The sequence below is a fragment of the Alosa sapidissima genome, chromosome 16 (genome assembly GCF_018492685.1).
Source record: "Alosa sapidissima isolate fAloSap1 chromosome 16, fAloSap1.pri, whole genome shotgun sequence".
In the NCBI taxonomy this organism is placed as follows: Eukaryota; Metazoa; Chordata; class Actinopteri; order Clupeiformes; family Clupeidae; genus Alosa; species Alosa sapidissima.
The window spans coordinates 23,181,979-23,205,748 of record NC_055972.1 but is presented as its reverse complement, the minus strand read 5'-3'; the positions used below and the strand labels follow the sequence as shown (position 1 = coordinate 23,205,748).

General features: G+C 46.4%; 2 protein-coding genes across 2 annotated transcripts in view; one reads left to right on the top strand and one right to left on the bottom strand.

Moving 5' to 3' along the window:
- smap1 (small ArfGAP 1) overlaps positions 1-11,986 on the top strand; it is an 89,060-nt gene extending 77,074 nt beyond the window's left edge. Inside the window, 5 exon segments of the mRNA XM_042066238.1 lie at positions 47-281; positions 1,762-1,844; positions 1,847-2,035; positions 2,037-2,111; positions 10,398-11,986. Of these exon segments, the coding sequence (XP_041922172.1) occupies positions 47-281; positions 1,762-1,844; positions 1,847-2,035; positions 2,037-2,111; positions 10,398-10,532 (717 nt within the window). The 3' untranslated portion in view covers positions 10,533-11,986.
- Positions 11,987-12,389: 403 nt separating this feature from the next.
- Positions 12,390-23,770, bottom strand: part of b3gat2 (beta-1,3-glucuronyltransferase 2 (glucuronosyltransferase S)) — a 20,584-nt gene continuing 9,203 nt past the window's right edge. Inside the window, exons 3-4 of the mRNA XM_042065094.1 lie at positions 16,743-16,891; positions 12,390-12,598 (exon numbers count right to left, since the gene is read on the bottom strand). Coding sequence (XP_041921028.1) covers positions 12,512-12,598; positions 16,743-16,891 — 236 coding nt within the window. The 3' untranslated portion in view covers positions 12,390-12,511. The remainder of the gene's footprint in view (positions 12,599-16,742; positions 16,892-23,770) is intronic.

Sequence of the window (23,770 nt, the reverse complement as noted above, 5' to 3'; positions counted from 1 at the left end):
TTCAGAGGTGATGACATTGACGTATCTTTCTCATTCTCTCCACCAGGCCAGTTCCAGTAAAGCTCCAGGGGTCCCTGCGGCGGCAGTGGCCGCTCCCGGTGCACCGTCTGGGGCCGCGGTGGAGGCGGCGCCGACCTCCTCCTCCCAGGGCGAGCTGGATCTCTTCAGCGAGGGCAGCGGCGGAGGCGGTAAGGCTGAGGAGAATGCCAAGAAGCCCCTCAGCAAGGACTCCATCCTCTCCCTGTACGGCTCCAGCACTGTGCCCCAACAGCCCACACAAGGTGACGCTCTCCTCCCTCCCTCTCTCTCTCTCTCTCTCTCTCTCTCTCTCTCTCTCTCTCTCTCTCTCTGTGTCTTTCTCTGCCCTCATTCTCTTCTTCTGTCTCTGTCTGTATTACTGATTTCAGTCTCAATCTCACTCCACTTCTCCTTCCATCTCTATCTCTCCACATCTTTTTCCCCTTTGTCTCTATCACTTGCTTTCTCTCTTTCTTTCTCTCCTTCCTGCTTTCAGCTCCTTCTTGCTTACCACCCCCACCTCTCTTTCTCTCCTCTCTCTCTCTCTCTCTCTCTCTCTCTCTCTCTCTCTCTCTCTCTCTCTCTCTCTCTCTCTCTCTCTCTCTCTCTCTCTCTCTCTCTCTCCCTCCCCCTCCTGCCCCTCTTGTCTGATTGGGTCATTTGCTCATAATTACATGTCATTATCCTCCCTGCCTGGGCTCAGAATGGCCCACGTGACTCCCTCAAGCACCCTGCCAGAGTCAAGGGGATGCTGTGCACTGTGTGGGTGTTTTCAATCACGCACCTGTGTGTGTATGTGTGTATGTATGTGTGTAAGAGAGACATAGATAGAGAGAGAGCGCAATTGAGGATGTGTGTGTGAGGGAGAGAGAGAGAGCGCAAGTGAGGGTGTGTGAGTGTATTTTAAGGTTGTGTGTTGGAAGAGAAGGGTCATTGTGTGTTGCTGTTTTGGGCTGAAGTGCTGTTTGGCGAGTGTTTTGGGATGGAAGGGTGACGAGGGACTATTTTAAGTGGTGTGTGTGTGTGTGTGGGAGTGGGGGTTGGTGGAGGTACAGACCTTTTTTAATGGCCAGATTAATAATTCAAACAGTGCCTACTTCAGCACTCTGATTCTGCTGAACGGGGTTTAAACCTGCCCGGGAGATGGAGAAGAGAGAGGGAAGGAAAGAGAGAGAGAGAGAGAGAGAGAGAGAGGGCACTCATCTGCGCCACTTCGCCTTCAAACAGGACATTTTCCCCCAAAGTTCAAAGCGTCGCCATCTCCTCCTCAGCAGGCCTGGCTGGCTCTTATAAGGCCTTTCATCGTGCCCACCTCGACATCTTCCCCCTCTCTCCCTCTCTCCATCTCTCCTCCTCTCCTCTCTCTGCCTCTTCCTCTCCTCTCTTTAAGTGAGTCATTCAGCTGACAGCATGGCTTGACACCTTACTGCAGCTCCATTTCCTGTGTGTGTGTGCATTTTTTGTCTGCATCTGTTTCTTAACATGACACCTTATATTCTGCTGAGATGCCCTGCTTGAAGTGTAATTTGGCTAAATTATTCAAGCATTGAAGATGTGTGTGTGTTTGACTGTTTGTGTGTGAGCACAATTCTTCATCCATAACATGATACCGATCATGCTGCTAATATGAAGTTATTACCATTCAACTATTAAAGATCCTGTTCCCTGTGTGTCTGTGTGTGTGTGTGTGTGTGTGTGTGTCTCTGCGTGTGTGTGTGCATGTGTGCGCCATCTCCTCCCCAGCCGCCATGTTCATGGGCGCGTCTCAGATGCAGTTCCCCACACAGCCGCCCGCCAACTTCCAGGCCTTCCCGGGCATGGGCGGGCGCCATGCCCCCCCACCACCATGATGGGCGCCGTGATGGGCCAGGGGGCCGCCCCGGCCGCCATGATGGGCCAGAACGCCACCGGCATGATGGTGGGCATGACCATGCCCAACGGCTTCATGGGCGGCGCCCAGGCCGCCGGCGTGATGGGGCTGGCGCCGGGCATGATGGGAGCGCAGGCAGGGCGCCATGCCGGCGGGCGTGGTGCCACCCCAGAACATGTACGCCATGCAGCCCGGTCAGCAGCCCCAGTGGAACATGGCACAGGTAAGACACCCATGAGAAAGAGACGGAGATGGATGGACATGAGTGATGGGGAGAGATAAACAGATAAACAGATAGATGGATGGATGGATGGCTGGATTGATAGATTGATAGATAGATAGATAGATAGATTGATAGATACATAGATTGTTGGATACATAGATTGATGGCAAGCGCGCCGGAAGCACCGGTGCAGGGGGTGCGAAACGCACCCCCACTTTTCGGGGGTAAAAAAAAAGGGCAGTTGTTGACCACAACACCGACACGGCATCGCTTAGTGGTTCCCAAATGGGGGTACGTAAAGGCACTTCAGGGGATACGTGAGATTTGAACCCTTTCGAAGCCGATTGACGCAAAGTCAAAAAACACACCCTTTCTTCTCTGTTACATTGCTCCCGCAACTGTTCATAGCAGCGAGAAGCCTTTATTGAGTGACAGAGCAGAACTGGGGCTTTCCAACGAGATCACGCACTGTCTGTACGTTAAAGTATGAAGATTAAAAAAAATCATGAAATTAAACCAAATTGCATCATATTTACAGTCTCTGCGTTCACCTGCGCACCCATTACTCTCGTTTGAATTACTCGCAAAGCCGTGAACGCATAGATATGGCAAGCATATCAGATGAAAGAGGAGACACAGGGCTATCCATTGGTACCAAGTATGTCGATCCTTCTGGCTTATGAAAACAGACAAAGTGACTGCAAAATAGTAACGTCATGTACAAAAACCAACTGCACACCCATTACTCTCGTTTGAATTACCCGCGGACCTGTCACTAATTAATGTATACACATGATACAGTCAAACACAAAGGGAACAGGCCACAGTTGGGTAACTAATTCTAGTGTCGTTTTCTTACGGGGATAAACGGTGACAGGTTACCGGAGGACCTTTACGCTAACCTTCAAAATAGCAAGTAGGTTACGTGCAGATCTTTTCATCACAGTCATTGACAAGGCTTGGCTGCGTGCACAGGAAGAAAATGGAGATTGTGATCAATTATTATTGTAGGCTATAGACTACCTCCTTTATTCCTTGAATGTAAATTCAGTTATGCTGGTGTGTCTGTGTCTGTCAATATCAGGCGCAGTTTATTTTAGCAGATAATTCATTTAGAATTTGTAGCCTCTGTGCATAAAAAGACGCTACTTGCAGTCCAATCAGCTTGAATGAAACCACCCGAAATCACTACACAGCACCTAACATAATGACAATTTTTGTTAGACTATTTTTAAAATTATTATTAGACTGTCTTATATCGTAATATCCCACGTGAAAACGTGCGTGAATAGTTGGCCTCTGGAATTTTCAAATTGTCTCGGGGAACCCAGCCCGAAACAGCTTTTTTTTTTTTTTTTTTTGCACCCCCACTTCCTCGTTCCGGCGCCGCTGATTGATAGATACATAGATTAATAGATACATAGATAGAAAAATATATGGATAGATACATGGATAGATAGCTGGATGGATATAGATGGATACATAGACAGATAGGTGGATACATGGATGATAGATAGATAGATATAAACAGATAGAGATTGCACAGCATGCTTGGTCCTCAGTCTTAAGCCACCTACCTCACAGCTCAGAGCATTATCTCAGAGGAGCGCAGCTACTTTAATGGCTGCCGTCTCCATTCCGCCCCTCCACCTGTCACGCTGTCTGTGAGCGGAGGATTACACGCGTCACCTGCGTGCACAAGACAACTGGGGGAAGTGATGAGGCTTCCCGTGCATTTCCTTTTGCAGGAAAGATGTCGGCTGAGAAAGACGTGTGCAGGGAACGTGCTTTTATTAGTCCATCTGTGTTCTTTTGCTTTCGTTCATTATTCCTTCATAGCAATGGCTGACTTCAGCTAATGTTTTGGTGTTTTCATTTTTATTGTTTTTTTTTTTTTATATATATCTTGTTATCAGAGCCAGACAAGTGTAGTGGGAAAGTGTTATCCTAAGTACTAGAGTGCTTTGCTTCACCAGATACGATTCCCTTATTTTGGACCATTAGGTTGCTGCCGTAAAGATCAATCATTGATCGCAAGTGTTTTGGGCATTCTCGGTCACTTGCTGTATCCTCCTTCTGTCCACTTATTAGCATCTTGTGGTCCTTGTTATTCCTCTCACTGGCCATCTTTGAAATGGCTTTCTCTCTCGATTTCTGCTCTCTTTTGGTAGTTTCCTTTCCTCTGATTTATGTCGTCGCTTATCTGTGCCTCTGTATCCATTTACATTTGCGTAGATGTTGCATGTTGCAGCAGGCAGGGTATGTGTGTGTGTAACTGTGTGTGTGACTGTGCGTGTGCGTGCGTGTGTGCGTGTGTGCGTGTGTGTGTGTGTGTGTGTGTGTGTGTGTGTGTGCGCGTGCGCGTGCGTGCGTGCGTGCGTGCGTGTGCGCATATGGCTTTTATATCAAAAAGAATATGTGTGCATGTGCATATGTGTGTCTCTCTGTGTGTATGCATATGTGTGTGTGTGTGTGTGTGTGTGTGTGTTTTAGAGAGAGAGAGGCAGTGGGGAGTCTGGGGGTTAGGGAGCCAGCGCCCCTGGCCCACAGGAGGTTAATTACACATCATAAATCAATGTACAGCAGCACCTCTCACTCTGTAATTAAACGCCTGCTCCCTCTCCCTCCCGCTCTTCCTCTCGGTCTCCGTCTCCTAGCGCCGCCTCTGCACACCGCAGCACAAGCCTCCAGTTTGGTGCCTTCAGCGACACTCGTCACCCCAACGCTGCCTTGAAGAGAAGAGGGGGTTAGCTTAGGTTAGGTTAGGCAGCCAGGTGCGTTGCCGCTACGCTAACAGTCTCCCTTTTATCTCTGTTTGCAGGCTGTTTTTGTTTGTTTGTTTATTTGTTTGCGTTCTTCTTTTGTTTTTTGTTTTTTTTTTGTTTTTTTCACATATCCTCTGTATTTTTGTCTTTGTGTTGGGGGTGCTTTGTTGTTCCTCGTGCTGCACCTTTGTTGTGGAGTGTTGCAGGTAGATGGTTTATTTTCCCTCCTCCTTTGTCAAAGTGGTAGTGGGTGTAAAAAAAACTTGTGCAGTTTCTCGTGCAGACTGGAGATTGGTTCAAAGGGGGTGTGAAATTCTCTGGAGATGTGTTTTCTACGTTTGGTAAGATTTGGTTAGAGGAGGTGCAGGTAGCGCTGGGGGCTGTTCAGGGTAAGGTGGCGCCGTGTGGAATCTTCCATGGTTTTGCGGGAGTTGACACAGTGCAGCCAAGATTACATAAAGTTTGGTGCCAGGTGTTTTGTGTTCCAACAACTAACTGATATGGATAGTTTTCACATCTGCCCACAGACTAGAACTCCCGACTATAATCTATTTCTGTCTTTGGTCTTGAGGAGAAATGTCGAAATTTCCAGGACCGAAAGCTCACATTTCCCAAACTGTCGGCCATTTTGTGAATTAATTCTGATGGATTGATTCGCCATGCCAGTGTAAGGTTGGGCAACCTTAAATCATTCGCAGCAAGGGAAGAGGCAGCATTTGTCTGCTTGTCTTGTACATATTTCACTCAAGTTAAAGATAATGAGTAACAAATCCATTTAAATTTCAGTAATTGTAATGGCATTACTTAATTTGACAAGATAATTAGTTACAGTACATACATACTAAAATACGTTTGTTACTACCAAAAGTAGTGGAATTACAGTAACACTTTGTAACACATTATTCCCAACACTGGTTGACACCTTTTTGTGCCAGGTAAGCTGTAGGAGCCATTTTGAGCACTTGGAATGTAGTGCAGGGCATGATTAGAAGAGCCGTACTGGTCTAGATTGATGCAATTTGTCGCGGATAAACCGTCTGTCTTCATCAGTAGTGCCACTCTGTTGCTAACTCACATTACCTCATCTTGGTAAGAGCATAAAGCTCATTAGGATGAAACGATGCATTTTCAAAGGCCTCTCTCTCTCTCTTTTCCTCCATCTGCTTCGCATCCTCGCACTCTATCACTTCACTTCACTTCACTTCAAGAAAGCTTTATTGGCATGAACGTTTCAATAACATTGCCAAAGCTCAATTACATGTACACAAAAATATAAATAAAATAATGTTTAACAGAAGTGTAAATTAAGTAAGACATAAAAGTTCTCACTCCTTCTTCACTCCTTTTCTTCTCTCTCCCTCTTCTCTCACTCCTCTTTCTTATTCTGCATCTCTCTCTCTCTCTCTCTCTCTCTCTCTCTCGGCACACGCTGTCTCACTTACGCATGGAAACTCTTCAGACTCACATATCTCACTCACGTGTGTGTGTGTGTGTGTAGAGAACAAAGTAATTACCAGACTTTCTCTATCTCTATACGCCATTTCAAAACAGCCTGGGGCTTCATTGTGTGTTTATGCATGCATAAGTGTAGGAGGGAATATATGATCTGTGTGAGTGTCTGTCAACCTGTAGACAGACAGAGTATGAGGGAGGGAGAGGGAGAGGGAGAGGGAGAGGGAGAGGGAGAGGGAGAGGGAGATGGAGAGAGAGAGGGAGATGGAGATGGAGATGGAGAGGGAGATGGAGAGGGAGATGGAGAGAGAGAGAGAGAGGGAGAGGGAGATGGAGAGGGAGATGGAGAGGGAGATGGAGATGGAGATGGAGATGGAGAGGGAGAGGGAGATGGAGAGGGAGATGGAGAGGGAGAGGGAGATGGGGAGATGGAGAGATGGAGATGGAGGGAGAGAGAGAGGGAGAGAGAGAGGGAGAGGGAGAGGGAGATGGAGAGAGATAGAGGGAGATGGAGAGAGAGGGAGATGGAGAGAGAGGGAGGGAGAGCGAGAATGTTTGCTCTTACACACAATGGATGGCAACGCGGGAGTCGGGAGCACAGGCCTGAGATGTTCCACGCTGGGCTGTTCCGTGCTGTTCCGTGCTGTGTTGGGTGTGTTATGGTTATGGTTATGTAGAATGGGCTTGAGTTAATAAGAACAAGTCTGCCACTCTGATACTGCTGCACTCTGGCTCAAGGCAGCCATTAGATTGTGTGTGTGTGTGTGTGTGTGTGTGTGTGTGTGTGTGTGTGTGTGTGTGTGTGTGTGTGTGTGTGTGTGTGTGTGTGTGGCGCTTAGTAGTGCCCTGAGCCACGCTGAATAAATGGCCCAGACGCACTGATGAGGCGGACGGTCCAGCTGAAGCAGCACTGGGCCGCCTCTGTCTCACTGCCCCACAGGCACCATGGAGAGAGAGAGGGCGAGAGATGAAAAAGAGAGTTCAGGAAGCGGAAGAAATTGGCTTCCTTTATTACCAATAACACAGAAAAACAATACAAATCCAAACATACTCAATGACGCAATGGTTTGTTGCTTTTGCTGTCATTTAGGGCCTTGTGATTTCTTTCCTCTTATCAACTTGATCACTTTAATGTTTTTCAAAACATCCCACCAAAGTACTGCTGTTGAAAACCAGCCAGCTGGCCAACACTGGTACATTTTATAGAAATCAAATCAATGTGTGATGTGCTTATAAATAAGGACAGATAAAATGGAATGGATAATTCAAGAAAAAAGAGAAGAAAAACCCTCACAGAAAAAAAGAGAGACTGAGAGAGAGAGAGATGTGAAGAGGCAGTGAGAGGAATAGATATGGATGTAGCATGGGATTCATGCAGAGGTGGTAAAAAAGCTGCGTAGCCGAGTTTGAAAGAGAGCAGTAGGGAGATGCAGAGGTGGTCGGATAATGACAGGGAGAGGATGGACTGACAGAGAGAGGAAGGCAGAGAGAGAGAGAGAGAGAGAGAGAGAGATGGACTGACAGAGAGAGGGAGGCAGAGAGAGAGAGAGAGATGGACTGACAGAGAGAGGGAGGCAGAGAGAGAGAGAGAGAGATGGACTGACAGAGAGAGGGAGGCAGAGAGAGAGAGAGATGGACTGACAGAGAGAGGGAGGCAGAGAGAGAGAGAGAGAGAGAGATGGACTGACAGAGAGAGGGAGGCAGAGAGAGAGAGAGAGAGATGGACTGACAGAGAGAGGGAGGCAGAGAAAGACAGAGTGGAAAAGAGAACGATGTTGGGAGACTGAAAAAGGGTGACGCCCACAGAATGGGAGAGGAGGTGGGAGCGGGAGAGGAAGAAAGGCGATCGCTTGGGCAAGCACTTCTCGGACTGCTGCGTGGGCACTCCCAGGGCTTCTTTAGACGGAGAGGAGGAGGGCGATGGAGGGGGAGAAGGTGCTGAGTGGTCCAGACAGACGTGACACAAAAACACACGCGGCCAAACGGAGATGGCAGATTTTGTAACTGTCTACAAGCTTCCTCTCTTTTGAGAGTACTAAAGCATACACCTCTTTTGAATATGCTCTAAAATACAGAATACTCCTCTTTTGAATATGTACTAAAATGCAGCATATTCGTCTTTTGAATACACTCTAAATTACAGCATACTCTCTTGAATATGCACTAAAATACATCACACTATTCTCTTGAATATGTACTAAAATACAGCATACTCTTCTCTTGAATATGTACTAAAATACAACATAATCTTTCCTCTTGAATATGGACTAAAATACATCATACCTCTCTCGAAAATAAATGTAAATACAGTTTACAGGGGTTGAGGTTTGATGGTGTGATATGATGGACTAATTTGATCAGCACCTGCCAGGTTGCGCTTGGCTTCTGTTTCTGAATGTGATGTCGTGCACATGAGTATGCAGGTGCGGGCTCGTATTAGTGAGATGGTATCAGGCTCTGCTGGGAAGCTGTTTCGGTTGTCTGTTTTCCTTGTCGAAAGTTTTCAAGGAGAGTTTGGAGGGTTTTTAGCATTCTCTAGAGTGTTTTTAGGCCCACCTTTAAGTGGGGAAAGAGGGTGCAGGTGTGCCTGGGTTACTATTCAGGGCAGAACGGGTGAAAAGATGAGAGTGAGGAGAAATCTCAGACGCTTTTAGCAGACGGAGAGAAAGACGTGACGTGACAAGAGAGAGCGAGAGAGGGAGCAGCTAGGGGAGAGGGTATGAAGTGAACAGAAAACCTTTTTTTCAGATCTCAGATGGGCAGAGAGAGAGAGAGAGAGAGAAGTGACAGCACAACAGAGTTAAAAAAGCAGATGGAGGTTGGAAAAGCGGGGTGTGTAAGGAGAGAGAGGGAGCAGGGGGCAGTGAGAGGGCCGCGGAGGGAGGACTAAAACGTGGGGCTGGCTGGAGACGGACGATGAGAGAGATGCAGAGGGATGGGAGAACTAATGGGATGTCGGGTGGGCTGCACCAAGCGTGCTGACTCCCTGTAAACACACCGAATGAGATTTGTTCGCCTCTGTACACACACACTCACACTCTCACACACACTCACTCTCACTCACACAAAAACACACGGTGCGTGTGTGAACTACCAGTTGATGTCTGTATCTTTAGTGTCTGCTTGTTCCTGACTCTTCCACAGCTGTTGCCATCCATTGCATTGGAGAGCAAACATGCTTGTGTGTGTTTCTTTTCTCTTGCTTTCCTCTACTGGTTTGTTTGTGCGTTAATAATATCTCATGCCCTCATTTCCCCCCTCTCATCCTTCTTTTAACGAGTCTATCAGTCTGCCTGCTTGTATGCTTGTCTACCTTTACTGATCAAAGGGAGTGGGGTCTGCACCTAGCTTTAGATGAAAGTGTCTAAATTATTGACTGAATACAACTCATTCTCTCTCTCCCCACCTTCTCCCTCTATCCCCTCTTTCTCCCTCTCCCCTCATTCTCTCTTTCCCCTCTTTCTCTCTCACCTCTGTTTCTCTCCCTTCTCTTTCTCTCTTCCCTCATTCTCTCTCTCCTCTTTCTCCCTCCTCTCATTCTCTCTTTCTCCCTCTCCTCTCATTCTCTCTTTCTCTCTCATCATTCTCTCTTTCTCTCTCCTCTCATTCTCTTTCTCTCTCTTTCTCCCTCCTCTCATTCTCTCCTCTCATTCTCTCTTTCTCCCTCTCCTCTCATTCTCTCTTTCTCTCTCCTCTCATTCTCTCATTCTCTTTTTCTCTCTCCTCTCATTCTCTCTTTCTCCCTCTCCTCTCATTCTCTCTTTCTCTCTCCTCTCATTCTCTCATTCTCTTTCTCCCTCCTCTCATTCTCTCTTTCTCTCTCCTCTCATTCTGTCTTTCTCCCTCTCCTCTCATTCTCTCTTTCTCTCTCCTCTCATTCTCTCATTCTCTTTCTCTCTCCTCTCATTCTCTCTTTCTCTCTCTCCCCTCATTCTCCCTCTTCCCTTTTTCTCCCTCTGCCCTTACGTTCTCCTTCTCTCCCCTTGTTTTCTTTCCCCACCTCCGTTGTGATCCTTGTGATCTCTCTTCTCCTCTTCCATCACTCTCTTCTCCCCTCGCCATCCACCAGATGAACCAGCAGATGACCGGCATGAGCCTGAACGGCTCCGGCGCGCCCATGTCGTTCGCCCAGCCCGGGGCCCCCATGGGCGGCTGGGTGGGACCCCCCTCCGGCCAGACCCTCAGCACCCAGCTCTGGAAGTGAGCACACAGGCAAGGGATGGAGGGAGAAAGAGACCGAAGAGAAGAGAACTGAAGAGTGAGGGGGAGGATAGAGAGAGAGAGAGGAAAAGCAGAAGAGGCCGTACGGACACACTCCTCCCTCCTCCTCCTCCTCTTCATCTGTCCATCTTTGTCTTCATCTCGGCGAGTGTTGTATCCATGTACTGTTATATTTCCCCTACTTTCCAACCATTACTACTCTGGAGAATATCAACTCTACCTGCTCAACCCTGTGTATGTATGGAGTGGTTAGAGTGTACAGGTATAACGCAGACTGGCAGCTTTTTGTCCGTCTTATTTGCAAAATAGTTTTTTTTTTCTTCTTCTACTCTTTTTTTCTTTTGTTTTTTTTTTGTTAAAGGAAAACATATCAGCGAAGAGAAGAACAAAAAAGCTGCTGGACCAATTATACAAGCATCTAATATATCATTACCAAAATTGATAGTGAGTAAATAGTATTTAAATGGCTGAGACTTGGCTATCATGTTTGTGAAACGCGACTCCTTTCCGCTGCCCGTTCTCCCATGCCCTTGTGTATACAGCTCTCCCCTTCCATGGTCCTGTAGCAGGTATCGTATGAGCCGATGTTCTGTATGTAATTATTATACGGTAGAGATCAGACCCCTCCAGACATCCCCTATCAGCGCTCCCCCCAGATCCATCAACATCCCCACCCAACCCCCACCCAACCTCCACCCAATGTGGCTCCAGCTCCCAAAACAAAAGCCCTCCTCATAACTGTGGTGTTTTATTATGTGCATTACAGAGAAGCACAGCTAGCAAGAGGCTAATAAACCTGGACGACTCCACGAGACAGACAACAGTCACACACACGTTAAATTAACATTTCAAGTAAATAATAAATAAATAAGGATTCTTTTGAGGATGATGAGGTTTCAAACGAGTTGGGGGGGGGGAGGGGGGGTGAGGTAAGGACTGGTTGTTATGACGAGTAGATGGGCTAGGAAAATGTATGTGATGGAAGGAAAGATATTTGAACAGAAAATAAATAAATAAATAAACAAACAAACTGGAATTGAATTCAAGAAATGGCAACACACACACACACACACACACACACAGGCTGACAAACACAAGAGTCTAGATGGCGGTAGCAGAGCTCACAGTCCACACAGACAGACAGGGTCACTCTGCGGTGCAATAATGTGAGAACACATACACCACACACACACACACAGAAACACACTGTCGTCCTCCAGGTTTATCTCTATAATGTGTTTACATTTTCTGGTGCCTAGTACAGAGAAAAAAAATGGTATTTCCGTGCATTAAACAGTGAATAGCCATGAACTATAGTGTGATCATTTTGTCTGAAGATTTATTGTAAAGTTTTGTTTCTTTCTTTTCTTTTAATTTGTTTTCCTTTTTCTTCTGGCTTTTAAGAGGGTCGTTTGGAATAAAGACAGTTGTACTCCTTGGGTTTGTCCCTGTAGTTTTGGGTTAAGTTTGTGATTTGCAGCTGAAACAGTCTTTTATTCAACAGGTCATTCACAGGTGTGTGTGTGTGTGTGTGTGTGTGTGTGTGTGTGTGTGTGTGTGTGTGTGTGTGTGTGTGTGTGTGTGTGTGTGTGTGTGTGTGTGTGTGTGTGTGTGTGTGTACCCTTGCAGAGATCAGCTATCAAAGGTACAGAGCACTAGAGTTGCTGAGGTTGTAAAGGTCAGACCTCCACACGTGAGGTACACATGAGCCAATGACAACAAAGTGCAGTCCTCCTGGGCCCAATCACAGGCCAGACAGGCAAAAGAAGGCGGGTCAGAGAAGAGTTCTAATGTTCTTATTCGTCCCGACACCTGCCTGTTGTCATTTTTTTTATTATTATTATTATTTCAAGTTCATCTCAAGCCATGTACAGTAAGAGTGGCCACTTATGTTCCAGATCCAGAAGGTTCCAATAACCGGTCCAGCTAATCGCCTCGGGTCCTAGGTGACTTCTCTTCTGTCTAAACCTCGATGTGGACGGTATCCTGGTGATGCTTGGGTTCGTTGCCCAGGTTCACTTTCTCGGTACGAGTGTGCCACACCAGGACCTGCCAGAGAGAGAGAGAGAGGGGTGGGGGGGATGTCTTTGAAACCGCTCACATAAAAGACCTATTGTGCCCTGTGCACAAAGCAATACTCAGTGGCAGCCCTGGCCTGTGTGAATGTGCCAGTGCATAGAATAGCCCTGGAAGACTTCAAACCAGCCAAATCTGTTGCAGCAGGAGGTGTTTTATATAAAAGCTAGACACCTAGTTCACCTTACAATATATCATAACCTTGTAGGTAAGGTTTTAGTAGGTCTGGCTGATTGCAAATGTCTGAGGCATTTATCAATGTTACTGCTTTGGTCGTTTCATACTTCATAGAAAGTACAATAATACAGAGCGCATCTGATTAATATAATGGAATGGAAATGCATGATTAATATATAATGGAAATGCACTGAAAATAATGATGGAAAGCTATCATGCAAGGCTAACTCATTTGGTGAAAGCATGCAGCTATTATATTATGGTGTAGCCTGTTGGTCTGTCTGCATTTTCGGTTATTTTAACCATGACCTTGGTGTAGTTTGTGTCATGCTCCACTGGTTTTACTAGAAGAGCTTTTAAAAGTTGTATGCGTGTTAGTGTGTGTGTGTGTGTGTATGTGCACAGCCAACCCTGTCCCATTTCATTGCTCCCCTGAACGCTGCGGGGAGGAGCTGCCTGAGCACTCCCGATTTTGTTAATGCGGCTTCTCTCAGGTGTGACGTGTCACATCTCGAACACATGGCCGTGTTAATTGGTTCGTTTTGCATATCTAACTGGACTAATTTGGCAGGAACTGAAGCATAGCCTTCGGAGGGTTGGGGGGGGGGGGGCTCGCTTAAAAACCGGCCTGATTACCACAGGGGCGCTCGAAGAATGTTCTAAACGTTGCTTCACTCGGCTCGCACGCAAGCTGGTGGTTCCTCAGGAGGCAATTTGGTGAACAACAATCAAGCATATCATCGCCGTGGGTTTTTAAAAATTCCGTTTTGCACCTTTCATCCATCTGCCGGTAATCCCAATGCGTCTTTTTCCTATCCTTAACCCCCACCCCCTTCCCTGATTCACACTCTCCTCTAACTCGTTCGTTTCCCGGGTGAGCTCTTCATGGCCAACGTCCCACGCCAGTTCCTGACGGAGGGGGATAAGGGAACAGCTTCAGGCTGCGAGTACCAGTACGGTACATCCGCCACACGTTGGCCTGCGCGATAAACGAGAACCGCAGTGGCAGAAAAGCCCAAGAGACGTGGTGAAAAAGTGAACGGGTGTTTGAAGGATTTCAGCAGAGTTACCTTTTTTTAGACTTAAATTTAGAATTCATCACCAATGGATGCTGATGGACCCTAACAGGTGGCAATGAGATGAAACACTGGGATACTAACTCACTTAGCCTGACTCATGATTCAACAAACAAATTGAGAAGAGTATGCCCCCACTAGGCCTACTGGGGGAGAGGTGTTTGGCAGATTGGCCCCTACATGCACAAAGAGCTGCACACTCCTCAGACCCTGTAGCCTGGGTGCCAGCCGAACTTAGAATTTGAGTATTACAACGTCAGGCTACAGACCCGTGGTAGAGTTGTGGCAAAATAGGGGGCTGATTCTTAAAATTCAGCACTGGACAGCGACTGCATGCAATGAGTGTGGGGCCGTTTCTAGCTACTAGCTACTCACACGGAGGTCTTATTTAGAGAGGGAGGAAGTTCCTAACTTGTTAGTTTCAATGGCCCATGCTAGGCTAACGTAATTCAGCCAAAATTGTGCTCAGTGGACGGTCACTATTTTTAAAAAATGGGATGGTTGGATTGGTTGAGCTTGCAATTTCAAGATGGGGCAATCAACTAATCCACATGGACAGAATAATTTGTGGATTGTCTGATCTTCCCAACAGGAAATTGCAAGCTCAACCTCCAATCCACATGAACAACATAAGTTTCAGCCATTGGTGAATGTGAGCTGAAGTGAGCACATGTTGGACGCCATTTAAAAAAATGAATGGCTAAAGCTGACCCTTAAAAATCTTGACCACACCCCTGGCTACACCCCAGTTCTCTCTTTTAATTACCTCAATAACTTTTAGGGGTTTACAGATTGTGGTGTTTTGAAGACCGCACGATTTGGAAACTTTTGGAGGGTCTACCAGAGAGAGATACTGGCTTCATGATGCACTTGTCAGTGGTGCTGAGAGTTTGATGGGCATTTAAAGAGGCGTGTTTGAGTGGAAATTGATTGTTGACAGGAGGTTGGGGGAGTGTTGATGGTTTGTTGAAGGGCTGCAGAGGGCTAGGCTACGCTGGGAGCTGAAGCATGCTGGCTTGGGTCGAGAGGCAGACTGACGCTAATAAGGAGGAGAGGCACAGCCCTGCTCTCTCTCTCTTTCTCTCTGTTATTCATTTCCTCTGTTTAATAAGTTCTCTATTGTTTCCCTTCTCCCACTTCCCCCCTCTTCTCTCCTGCCTGTCTCTCCCAGTCAGTCATTCTATTTATTCATCCAATGCAACACCTCCACTGTGCCCCTCATCCACCCGACTCTCCTGTTCCTTTCCTATCGTTCCTACTCATCCCTTCCTCATCAGTCTGACTCACTCCTCTAAAAGAGAAGAGGGGGGGGGCACTGCTACTGTCATCCTAACAACAAGAGGGGCTTATGTCCTCGTCCTGCACTAATGCATTCTGGGAGCTGGCCACATTGTGACTCAGGAGCTGTCCTGTGTACGGATGAGGGCTCTGGAATGAAGCGAGAGGACAGGGCGATGAGGACAGGCTGAACGAGCAGGCTGCTTAAATCTTTGAGAGGTTTGACCTTTCCTAAAGGCATGCCTGGCCACTGTCCAGGGGCTTTCTGCACATTCATAATGTGTAACTTTGTGTTAAAGACATCAGGAGAGTCAGTAGAACTCAGCCTCTCCTTCCTTGGTTTGTGGACGTTTTTAAACGATGAAGACATGCATCAGCATCCTAATGCTGTTTATCAGATATAACACTTTATGATTCTGTCCTTGGGGGGGGGGGATTCAGGAGGGGGACATATATGAGAAACTGGCTAATATATGTGCGTCGTCGTGCATAGTCAGATAATGGATCCTTTATTATGCGTCTCTTGTAGGCCTATCTGTGAGACGTATGTCCTCCTCACTACAGGCAGGGGTGATGGGTGGTTCTGTCAGCCTGGCTAATAGTCACTATTAATAACAGCACTGGCATGGCCATTAGGATAATTGGGTGATAATGATGATCTGGGTGAGGACGACACAGTAGGCAGCGGAAGGGAAGCCGGATCCGCTGAATATCATCTCGGTGAGGAATGGAGATGAGAGGCGCTCTAAGCCAGCCAGGTAAGTGGGCAGACAGACAGGCAGGCACACGCGGTGGAGAGGTACGGTCCTCCACTCAGATCCCCCACCAATTGGGCCCTGGAGCACAGGCGGACGGACTGACCCCGGGACTGATACTCTGTCACTAACTACCCTTGGGCTCTCGCCGACGTGACCAGACTTTCTATGGTGGTCAGACAGCCGAAAGGACATAAAGCAGACATCACTAAGATGTTTTTTACTCAAGGGAGAATGAGGGTGGGGGGTTGAGCATTTTTTATTACATACTTTCCATTCCTCAAAGTAAGACTGAAAACTGTTGTTAAAATACAGGGCAAGATAAAAACAAAATATAGGACAGGCTAAATACAGACAGAAACTGTCACAGACTGAAATACAGGACAGTGTCTGGGAAAAAGAGAGCACCTGGTCACCTTCAGCTCTGGCACAAATACCAAGAAGTTTAGTATTCTGTCCTCTGATCTTACTTAGGAGTATTTCAGTTTACATCGATCATTTCTAGTTTTTTTTTTCTTAAAAGTGTCATTTTACCATCACCGAATTACCTATTTCTTTATTTAGCTATGTAGACCGTGACATAGGCACTAACCATACTGACATACAGGGCTTTAACATGCTGTTTCACATTACTTGCTACAACTGAATATGAAGTCTTCTCATTGATTAACATAACCTGATACATAATTTAACACCCCAGTGCACAGAATTAAAATTTCAGCACAGTATTTGAGAATATTTTATATGGCTATTGATTACTGCTGTGTGGTTAACCATGCAATAGATGTTATAAGGCAATCTGGGCTTTTTTGAGGCACGTGCCATACAAACCTTTGTGCAATTATTGGCTTTTGGCTCCAGATCTTCTACTTTGGTGATCTGTTTGAGGAAGTCGGACTCCTGCATGCCTGGCTTGGCCCCGCGACGTTTGAACTGAGCTCTTGGGTTGGACAGAATCACACGCAGGTTCACTGCAAATCCTGTAAGAGGGGATCAGATGACCAGGCTTTAATACAACTAATATAAAGTATTTACTTGCATGTTTATGTATTTACCATGTTTTTTTTATCCAAAGCAACTTTATACAGTAGTTATACATGTATAGTTTATCAGCATATGTGTTCCCAAGCAGGGTTGGGTAGTAACTGATTACTGTACAAGTAATCTGGATTACGTAATCAGATTACAAAAAAACAAGTAACTATAATCAGACCAGATTACATAAGAAAAATGTGTAATCATATTATAGTTACATTGTCGAAGATTACTTGATTACATATTGTTTATGTCTTTCAATACATACAGGAATGGGCAAAGATACGTAGCCTATTTTGAAATAAAATACAAAATACCCTCTTTTTAAATGTATCAAAATAAACTACAAAATACTGTAGCCGTAATGTATCAGAATAAAATACTGTACTTTTGTATTTTGAAAATACTCAAAATATTTTTTTTCAATGGGGCATGAAACACTTTCTAAATCAGCTTTTTTATCCCAAACATTTAGGCTACACTCTCAAAAAGGATGTGTTGGAAATAACACATTGATGTATTTAGGTAAGGACAACAGTTTGTGTTGTTTCCAACACATTGCTTTTGTTATTTGTTACACAATATAAACTCGAATAAGACTACATGTGGAATATCACACACCAGGAATTCCAAAACAGTTCAAAAGTTCTAAACAGGCAAACTTATGAGCAGGGATGGATTACTGAACGGGCCTAATGAACCCAGGCTCAGGGGCCCAAGTGTTCAGGGATCCCTGAAGCCCAAACCTCTGTGTGAAGTCACTACTATGTTCTCCAGCCCTGATATCGGAATAGGGCCCCAGTCATATAACATAGGTTATATTATTCACCCTGATATCTAAACGGGCCCCCTCATTCAAATAACACGGGTCACGCTATATGTGATAATCATGCTTTGTAATTGGCATCTTTTTTCACAGCAAGATGCCTTAAATGTCTTGATGGTTATATTATAAGTCTTAATCTGCCATTTATTTGCACAAAACTTGCCAGAAGTCATCATTTAAGGGTTTTTAGCACACCCAACTGCGACCCAGCTAGAGAATAAAATGAACGCCTATTTTTTCCACTTCATGTGAGTGGTTCTGTGCAGAAATACAAGACCAGTTGATAGTCATAATTTGTGTTTAAAAGGGGAAATATACAGTAAGGCTACATGTGTGCTATAATGTAGCAGAACTAGGGTGACCACCAACCAGACTCTGAAAAGGAGTACAAGTTATCTATAAACCCCCCAATGTCTGCTCATAGGCCTATTCCAGTTGAGTACCTGTAGCTAGCTGGTACATACTGTATCTGTGTAGTGTGTATGCTGTGTGAACTTCCTTCCCAACACCTTAAGAGTTGTGCTAGTAAGAGAGCCAGTAGACCGGGCTTTTAGCTCGATTGTTAGCTCGCTTGACTCCCGAATCCAAGGTGCTGTTGTTTGTGGGTTTGAGTCCGGGCGAGTGCAGGGCTGAGCCGTGCAAATCAGCACAAGGCATTGTGAGGTTTAGACATGAACACGCAATTTGTGTTGAAAAGGGGAAGTGGTGGCTACATGTGTACCATAAAGTAGCAGAAATAGCATTACCACAACACAAATGTTTGGGCCATTCGCTCAACCCAGCACAACCTTGCAGCAAGTGCCACTTGCTATCTGTAAGCCCCCCTTATCTGCGACCGCAGAGAATATGCTGTTTCGTAAGCTATTTCGTTGCTCTGATTGGTTAGGTCTATCCAATTGAGTGCAGAGGCATTCCCCCCCCTGTATCGGTTGCAACACGCCCCATAATTACGTCCCAATGGAGCAGTATCAGACTCGTATTTTGACTAGAATTGAGTATGGCTATGTCAGGCTAATGGATTAGTCTGTACTCTGTAATGGATTACATTTCAAAGTAATCTGACCCAACACTGCAATAACAAGACACTGTAATAATAAGAATAACAACTACTATAACCATGGTGTTCTACCACTTGAGCTACATGATACACAATCCATTGTATTGTTAGCCAGGACGTATTGTCCAATTTTTCAATGACACAACCCCCTTTTAAAGTACAAATAAATAAGTGCTGTTACTGTATCTCCCACACAGGCTTTCATGCAGCACCAGCATACACTTATATGGTACACACACACACACACACACAAAGACAGGCCGTCCCAGGGGTCAGTTAAAGCAGGTTGGGCCTCATGTACTTGAGGTATGTGGGCCAGTGTGGTAGTTGTGTGTAGCCTTCTCGCCGATGTTCACTCTTCCCTCGGCTAGCATCTCACCCCTTGTGGCACCGCAGGGCTACATGTGACTGTGGGGAATATGGTCTTGAAGTTTTGCATGCCTTGCGTCTCAAGCATTGGCTGTTTCCTAGGACGCTTCTGCCCCTGCGGGCCCAAAAGCAAGGCCACCTGGGCTTCGCTCTAAATACGGCTGCCTGGAAAGAGGAAGGGCCCCAGTCCACTAACAAGGTCTTCATAGTTTTCCTAATAAACACCCCCTCTCTCTCTCTCTCTCTTTCTCTCTCTCTCTCTCTCTCTCTCTCTGTCTCTCTCTCTCTGTCTCTCTCTCTCTCTTTCTCTCTCTCTCTCTCTCTGCAGTCCTCCAGATCTCGGCTTGCATTGCCTGCTGCTCACAGCTCCTGTTGAGATTTGCACAGCTCACCCGCCAGATGAAGACAATGGGAATGCAAAAGGGTTCAAATCCCAAGGAGCTATTAATTCACACTCATAAAATAATATAATAAAAATAAAATACATGGGTGAAATAAAATAATGAAACAGATTTACAACATTTTTTTTAATATCACCTCATGTATTATATTAAACACTGAATACAGGACTGCACAATCTTACTGTATCATATGATCTATTTATTTCTCTCTCTCTCATTCTCTTTCTCAAGGACGGTTATGTCTACCACGACGTTAGGAAATTGTAGGAGTATTCTCAGGACACATGGGGAGGAAGCACACTAAATCACCCCGAGCTTTTAAAGCAGCTAAATAGGTCTCGGACAATCTCCCTTAAGTACCGACTAGTTCCGTAGTATCCTTTTCAAGTTCCTATCCAGGTTAATGAAACCCTCATTAGCCATCAAATCAGGTCAATCCCGCAAACAGTCTCAATCTACTCTCGCTTTTATGAGTGCGTTGGACAGGGCCTGTTAATGCTAAGCCGCATTCAAAGCATGTTCTCTTCCGCAGATATCTAATGAATCACAGTTTATTAACGCACGTCTCTCTCCGCGCAGCTCTTTGGTTTATAATTATTAGCCTTTGATATTGTTTGTTGTTTTGTGTCTCGGTAAATAATGGTGTCCTGAGTCAAGGACTGGGGCTTTGATGGGGCTGGTTTATTGGGGGACGTCACGGCGGGCCTTTGATACAGCATGGAGAAGCTGGGGACGCCAGCCTTGCGTCAGCGACAGACAGAGCGCGGCTCATCATAGCACCAGGAGGGGCTCCAGAGGTCGAGATTAAATACAAACACGCTCACCACACAGCTACAAGTATAGCTACGTCACGCATACACACACATACACACACACTGAGCAGTGATTATTATCCCCCCCCCCCCCCACCCCTCTCCCTCGTGTGTCGTGCTTAAGGTCAAGGAGGATGTCATCCACACACACTGAAGGGTCAGGATGATTCATGGACACTCACACGGTCATATCTTTTCTCATGGTCACATGGTTAAGACATACACATACACATGAGGCACACACACACACACCTGTTCTCAAATACTTTAACAGTCACCCAGATACATAATCTCTGCCACTTTCTCTTCCTCTCCATCTCTCTCTCTTTCACACACATACACACAGAGTCCGTTTCAACACGTCCATCCAGTGTTAATGTCCCCCAGTCAGTAGCTCGCCTGCTCCTCCTCTCCTGCTGTTGAGTCCCAGATTGTGTCGAGGGAGCCCAGCAGGCATAATGAAGCTAAAAGCCTCTGGATAAAGAGGGACCATTCCAGCTGCTTTCCAGGTGAAGCCCTCAATGCAGCGAGGAGGAGAGGAGGAGGAGGAGGAGGAGAGGAGGAGGCGAGGCGGAGACGCACCCCTTTCTCTATTGTTTTTGAAGGAGGGGAGGATAGAATGCTAAGTGTGCCCCATTGTCTTACCGCTTTTGTGTTTGTTATAGATGCTCTTAGAGCACGTTTACAAGGGCTCTGTGAGAGCCCTCCTCTTTATCTCTCTCTCTCCCCCCCTTCTCTAATAGCTCTGGAACTGAAGAAGAATAAGCAGCCACTGAGCAGGAAGCCCATCTCTCTCTCTCTCTCTCTCTCTCTCTCAACAGCCTGGAGGGAGGAGAGGAGGGGAGCGCTCTGCTCTGCTCCGTGTGCATGCATACAAAGGTAAGGCTTGGTAATGGTTGCGTGATCTGTGGGAAGCTCATGTTACGGGTGAGTGAGCAAGAGGAGAGAGAGAGAGAGAGAGAGAGAGAGAGAGAGAGAGAGAGAGAGAAAGAGAGAGAGGGGCTGGTTGAAGGGGAAGGAAGAAAAAAGGGAAAGCAACTGATGAAAAATGGAGGAGGAGGAGGGAAAGTGAGAGAGGAGTTGGACCGGATGTGTGTGTGTGTGTGTGTGTGTGTGTGTGTGTGCACAGCAGAGGAGCCATGGAAAGAGGGAAGCTGGGCACAGGAGAGGAGGTGGAGAGGGAGATGGGAGAGAGAGGAGGAGGAGAGGGAGATAGGGAGATGAAGGAGAGGTAGATGGGAGAGAGAGATGAGGGACAGACAGGGAAACAGGGGAGGTAGGGAGGGAGAGAGGGATGCGGTCTCCTGTTATCAGGACTTAATTAGCGGAGCTGCATCCACAGGCAGAGAGCTGGGTCCGGGACACACACACACACACACACACACACACACACACATACAGATACACTCACAGACACACACGCTCGCTGTGCCTGCTGCTGTTTGTCATTCTTTCGCTCCTCCTCCTGCTCCTCCTCCTCCTGCTGTAGCTGTAGCAGGCCACAGCGTGCTGAACAGCCCCCTTTTGTACGGTTCTGCTGAATTACGTTCTAATGCACAATGCAGCTGTCAGATGTGGAGGAGGTGTGGGTACCGCAGCAGTGCTCTGTACTGGTCTCTAGTGGTACGCGCACACCCAACAGAGGTCATCACACAACGCTGTCCTCAGCTGTTTCTGTGTATCGGTGTATGTAAGTCCCTTATATACTACCCCACAGAGTTGTTTTGTAGTGTTGCTGCGTGCGTGTGTGCGTACTTAGCTCCCTGCCGTCATTCTACACACTGCTAGCTTGAGGTGTGTGTGTGTGTGTGTGTGTGTCTGTGTGAAGACAGTGACAGTGGTCTTTAAACGCACCACACACATAATCTGCTGAGCTCATTAGAGTCCATGCTGAGTTTAACTAGATGACTTTCTTTTTCTTTGATCACAAGCTTTGCTGTCTTACACACTGGTGTATACCACAAGGCCATCGTGTTCATTATTAAGTAGTCTGAGTAGTGTATTACTCATTATTAAGTAGTGTATTACCGTAGTACACTGCACAGTGTGGTTGTGAGTTATACTGCTGTACTGCGTATTGTAGCCTACTACTTGTGCAAGTGCTGTATGACATTGTTGTGCTATATGTAGTGTTGTGCTGTGTCCAGTCTTCTGTTGCTCGCTGGTGCAGTGTGTTAGGTCTGTTGAACTGCACTCTCTTTATACAGAACTGCGGTGGGTGTAGTGCTGTTGTTATCTGATGTTGTGTAGTGTGTCTTTACAAACCTTGCTGTGCATGTGTGTGTGTGTGTCTGTGTGTTGTGTGTGTCTTTGTGTGTGTGTCCGTGTGTGTGTGTGTGTGTGTGTGTGTGTGTGTGTGTGCATGTGTGTGTGTGTGTGTGTGTGTGGCATTATTGTTTGTAGTCTTGTGCAGTGCTATGTGCTGTTGCACTCTGCTGACCTGTGCCGGCCGGCGCGGCGTCTGGCCAGCTGTGAAGTGCTGAGCTGCTCTGGCCCCGGCTGAGCTGCCCCAGCAGAGAGGCTGTGTAAGCACTGAAACTTTCCATTAGGCTGGCCTCACTCCCTACCAGCACACCGGCAGCCCCCCCCCCCCCCCTCTCTCTGTGTCCCTCTCTCCATCTCTTACTCCACCCGCCCCCCTCTCTCTGTGTCCCTCTCTCCATCTCTTACTCCATCCCTCCCCCCCCCTCTCTCTGTGTCCCTCTCTCCATCTCTTACTCCATCCCTCCCTCCTCCTCCTCTCTCTGTGTCCCTTTCTCTCTCTTGCTCTCTTGACATCCCTCTTTCCATCTCTTTCTCCATCCCTCTCTCCTCCTCCTCCTCTCTCTGTGTCCCTCTGTGTCTTTCTCTCAAATTCAAATTCAAAGGAGCTTTATTAGCATGACTGTTTGGATACAGTGTTGCCAAAGCCAATGTTACAGATAACACAGTAGAGTCACAAAAGAAAGAAAACAGATATACAGCAATGCAGGTAAACATGTGAACACAGAATAAACAATAGCATATGAGTGAGTGTGTGTGTGTGTGTGTGTGTGTGTGTGTCCGTGTGCGTGTGCGTGTGTGGGTCCGTGAGTACATATATATATATATGTATATATTTCTGCACAGGAATATGTATGTGTCTGTTAACACAGACAGGTCTTTTTTTTCTATACCATGTCCCTCATGTTGTGACATTTTAAGACATGTTGTGCTGAGAGAGAGAGGAGTAGTTCGCACACTGAAAGAATTGACTTAAACAAAGTCTACAGAAAGAGTTGAGCATTGAGAATAGCCGGACGGCCGAAACGTCTACTCTTGCTCCCAAAATTAAATGAAAAACTCCTTTCTGAAGACTTTGTTTAAGTCTTTTCTTTCAG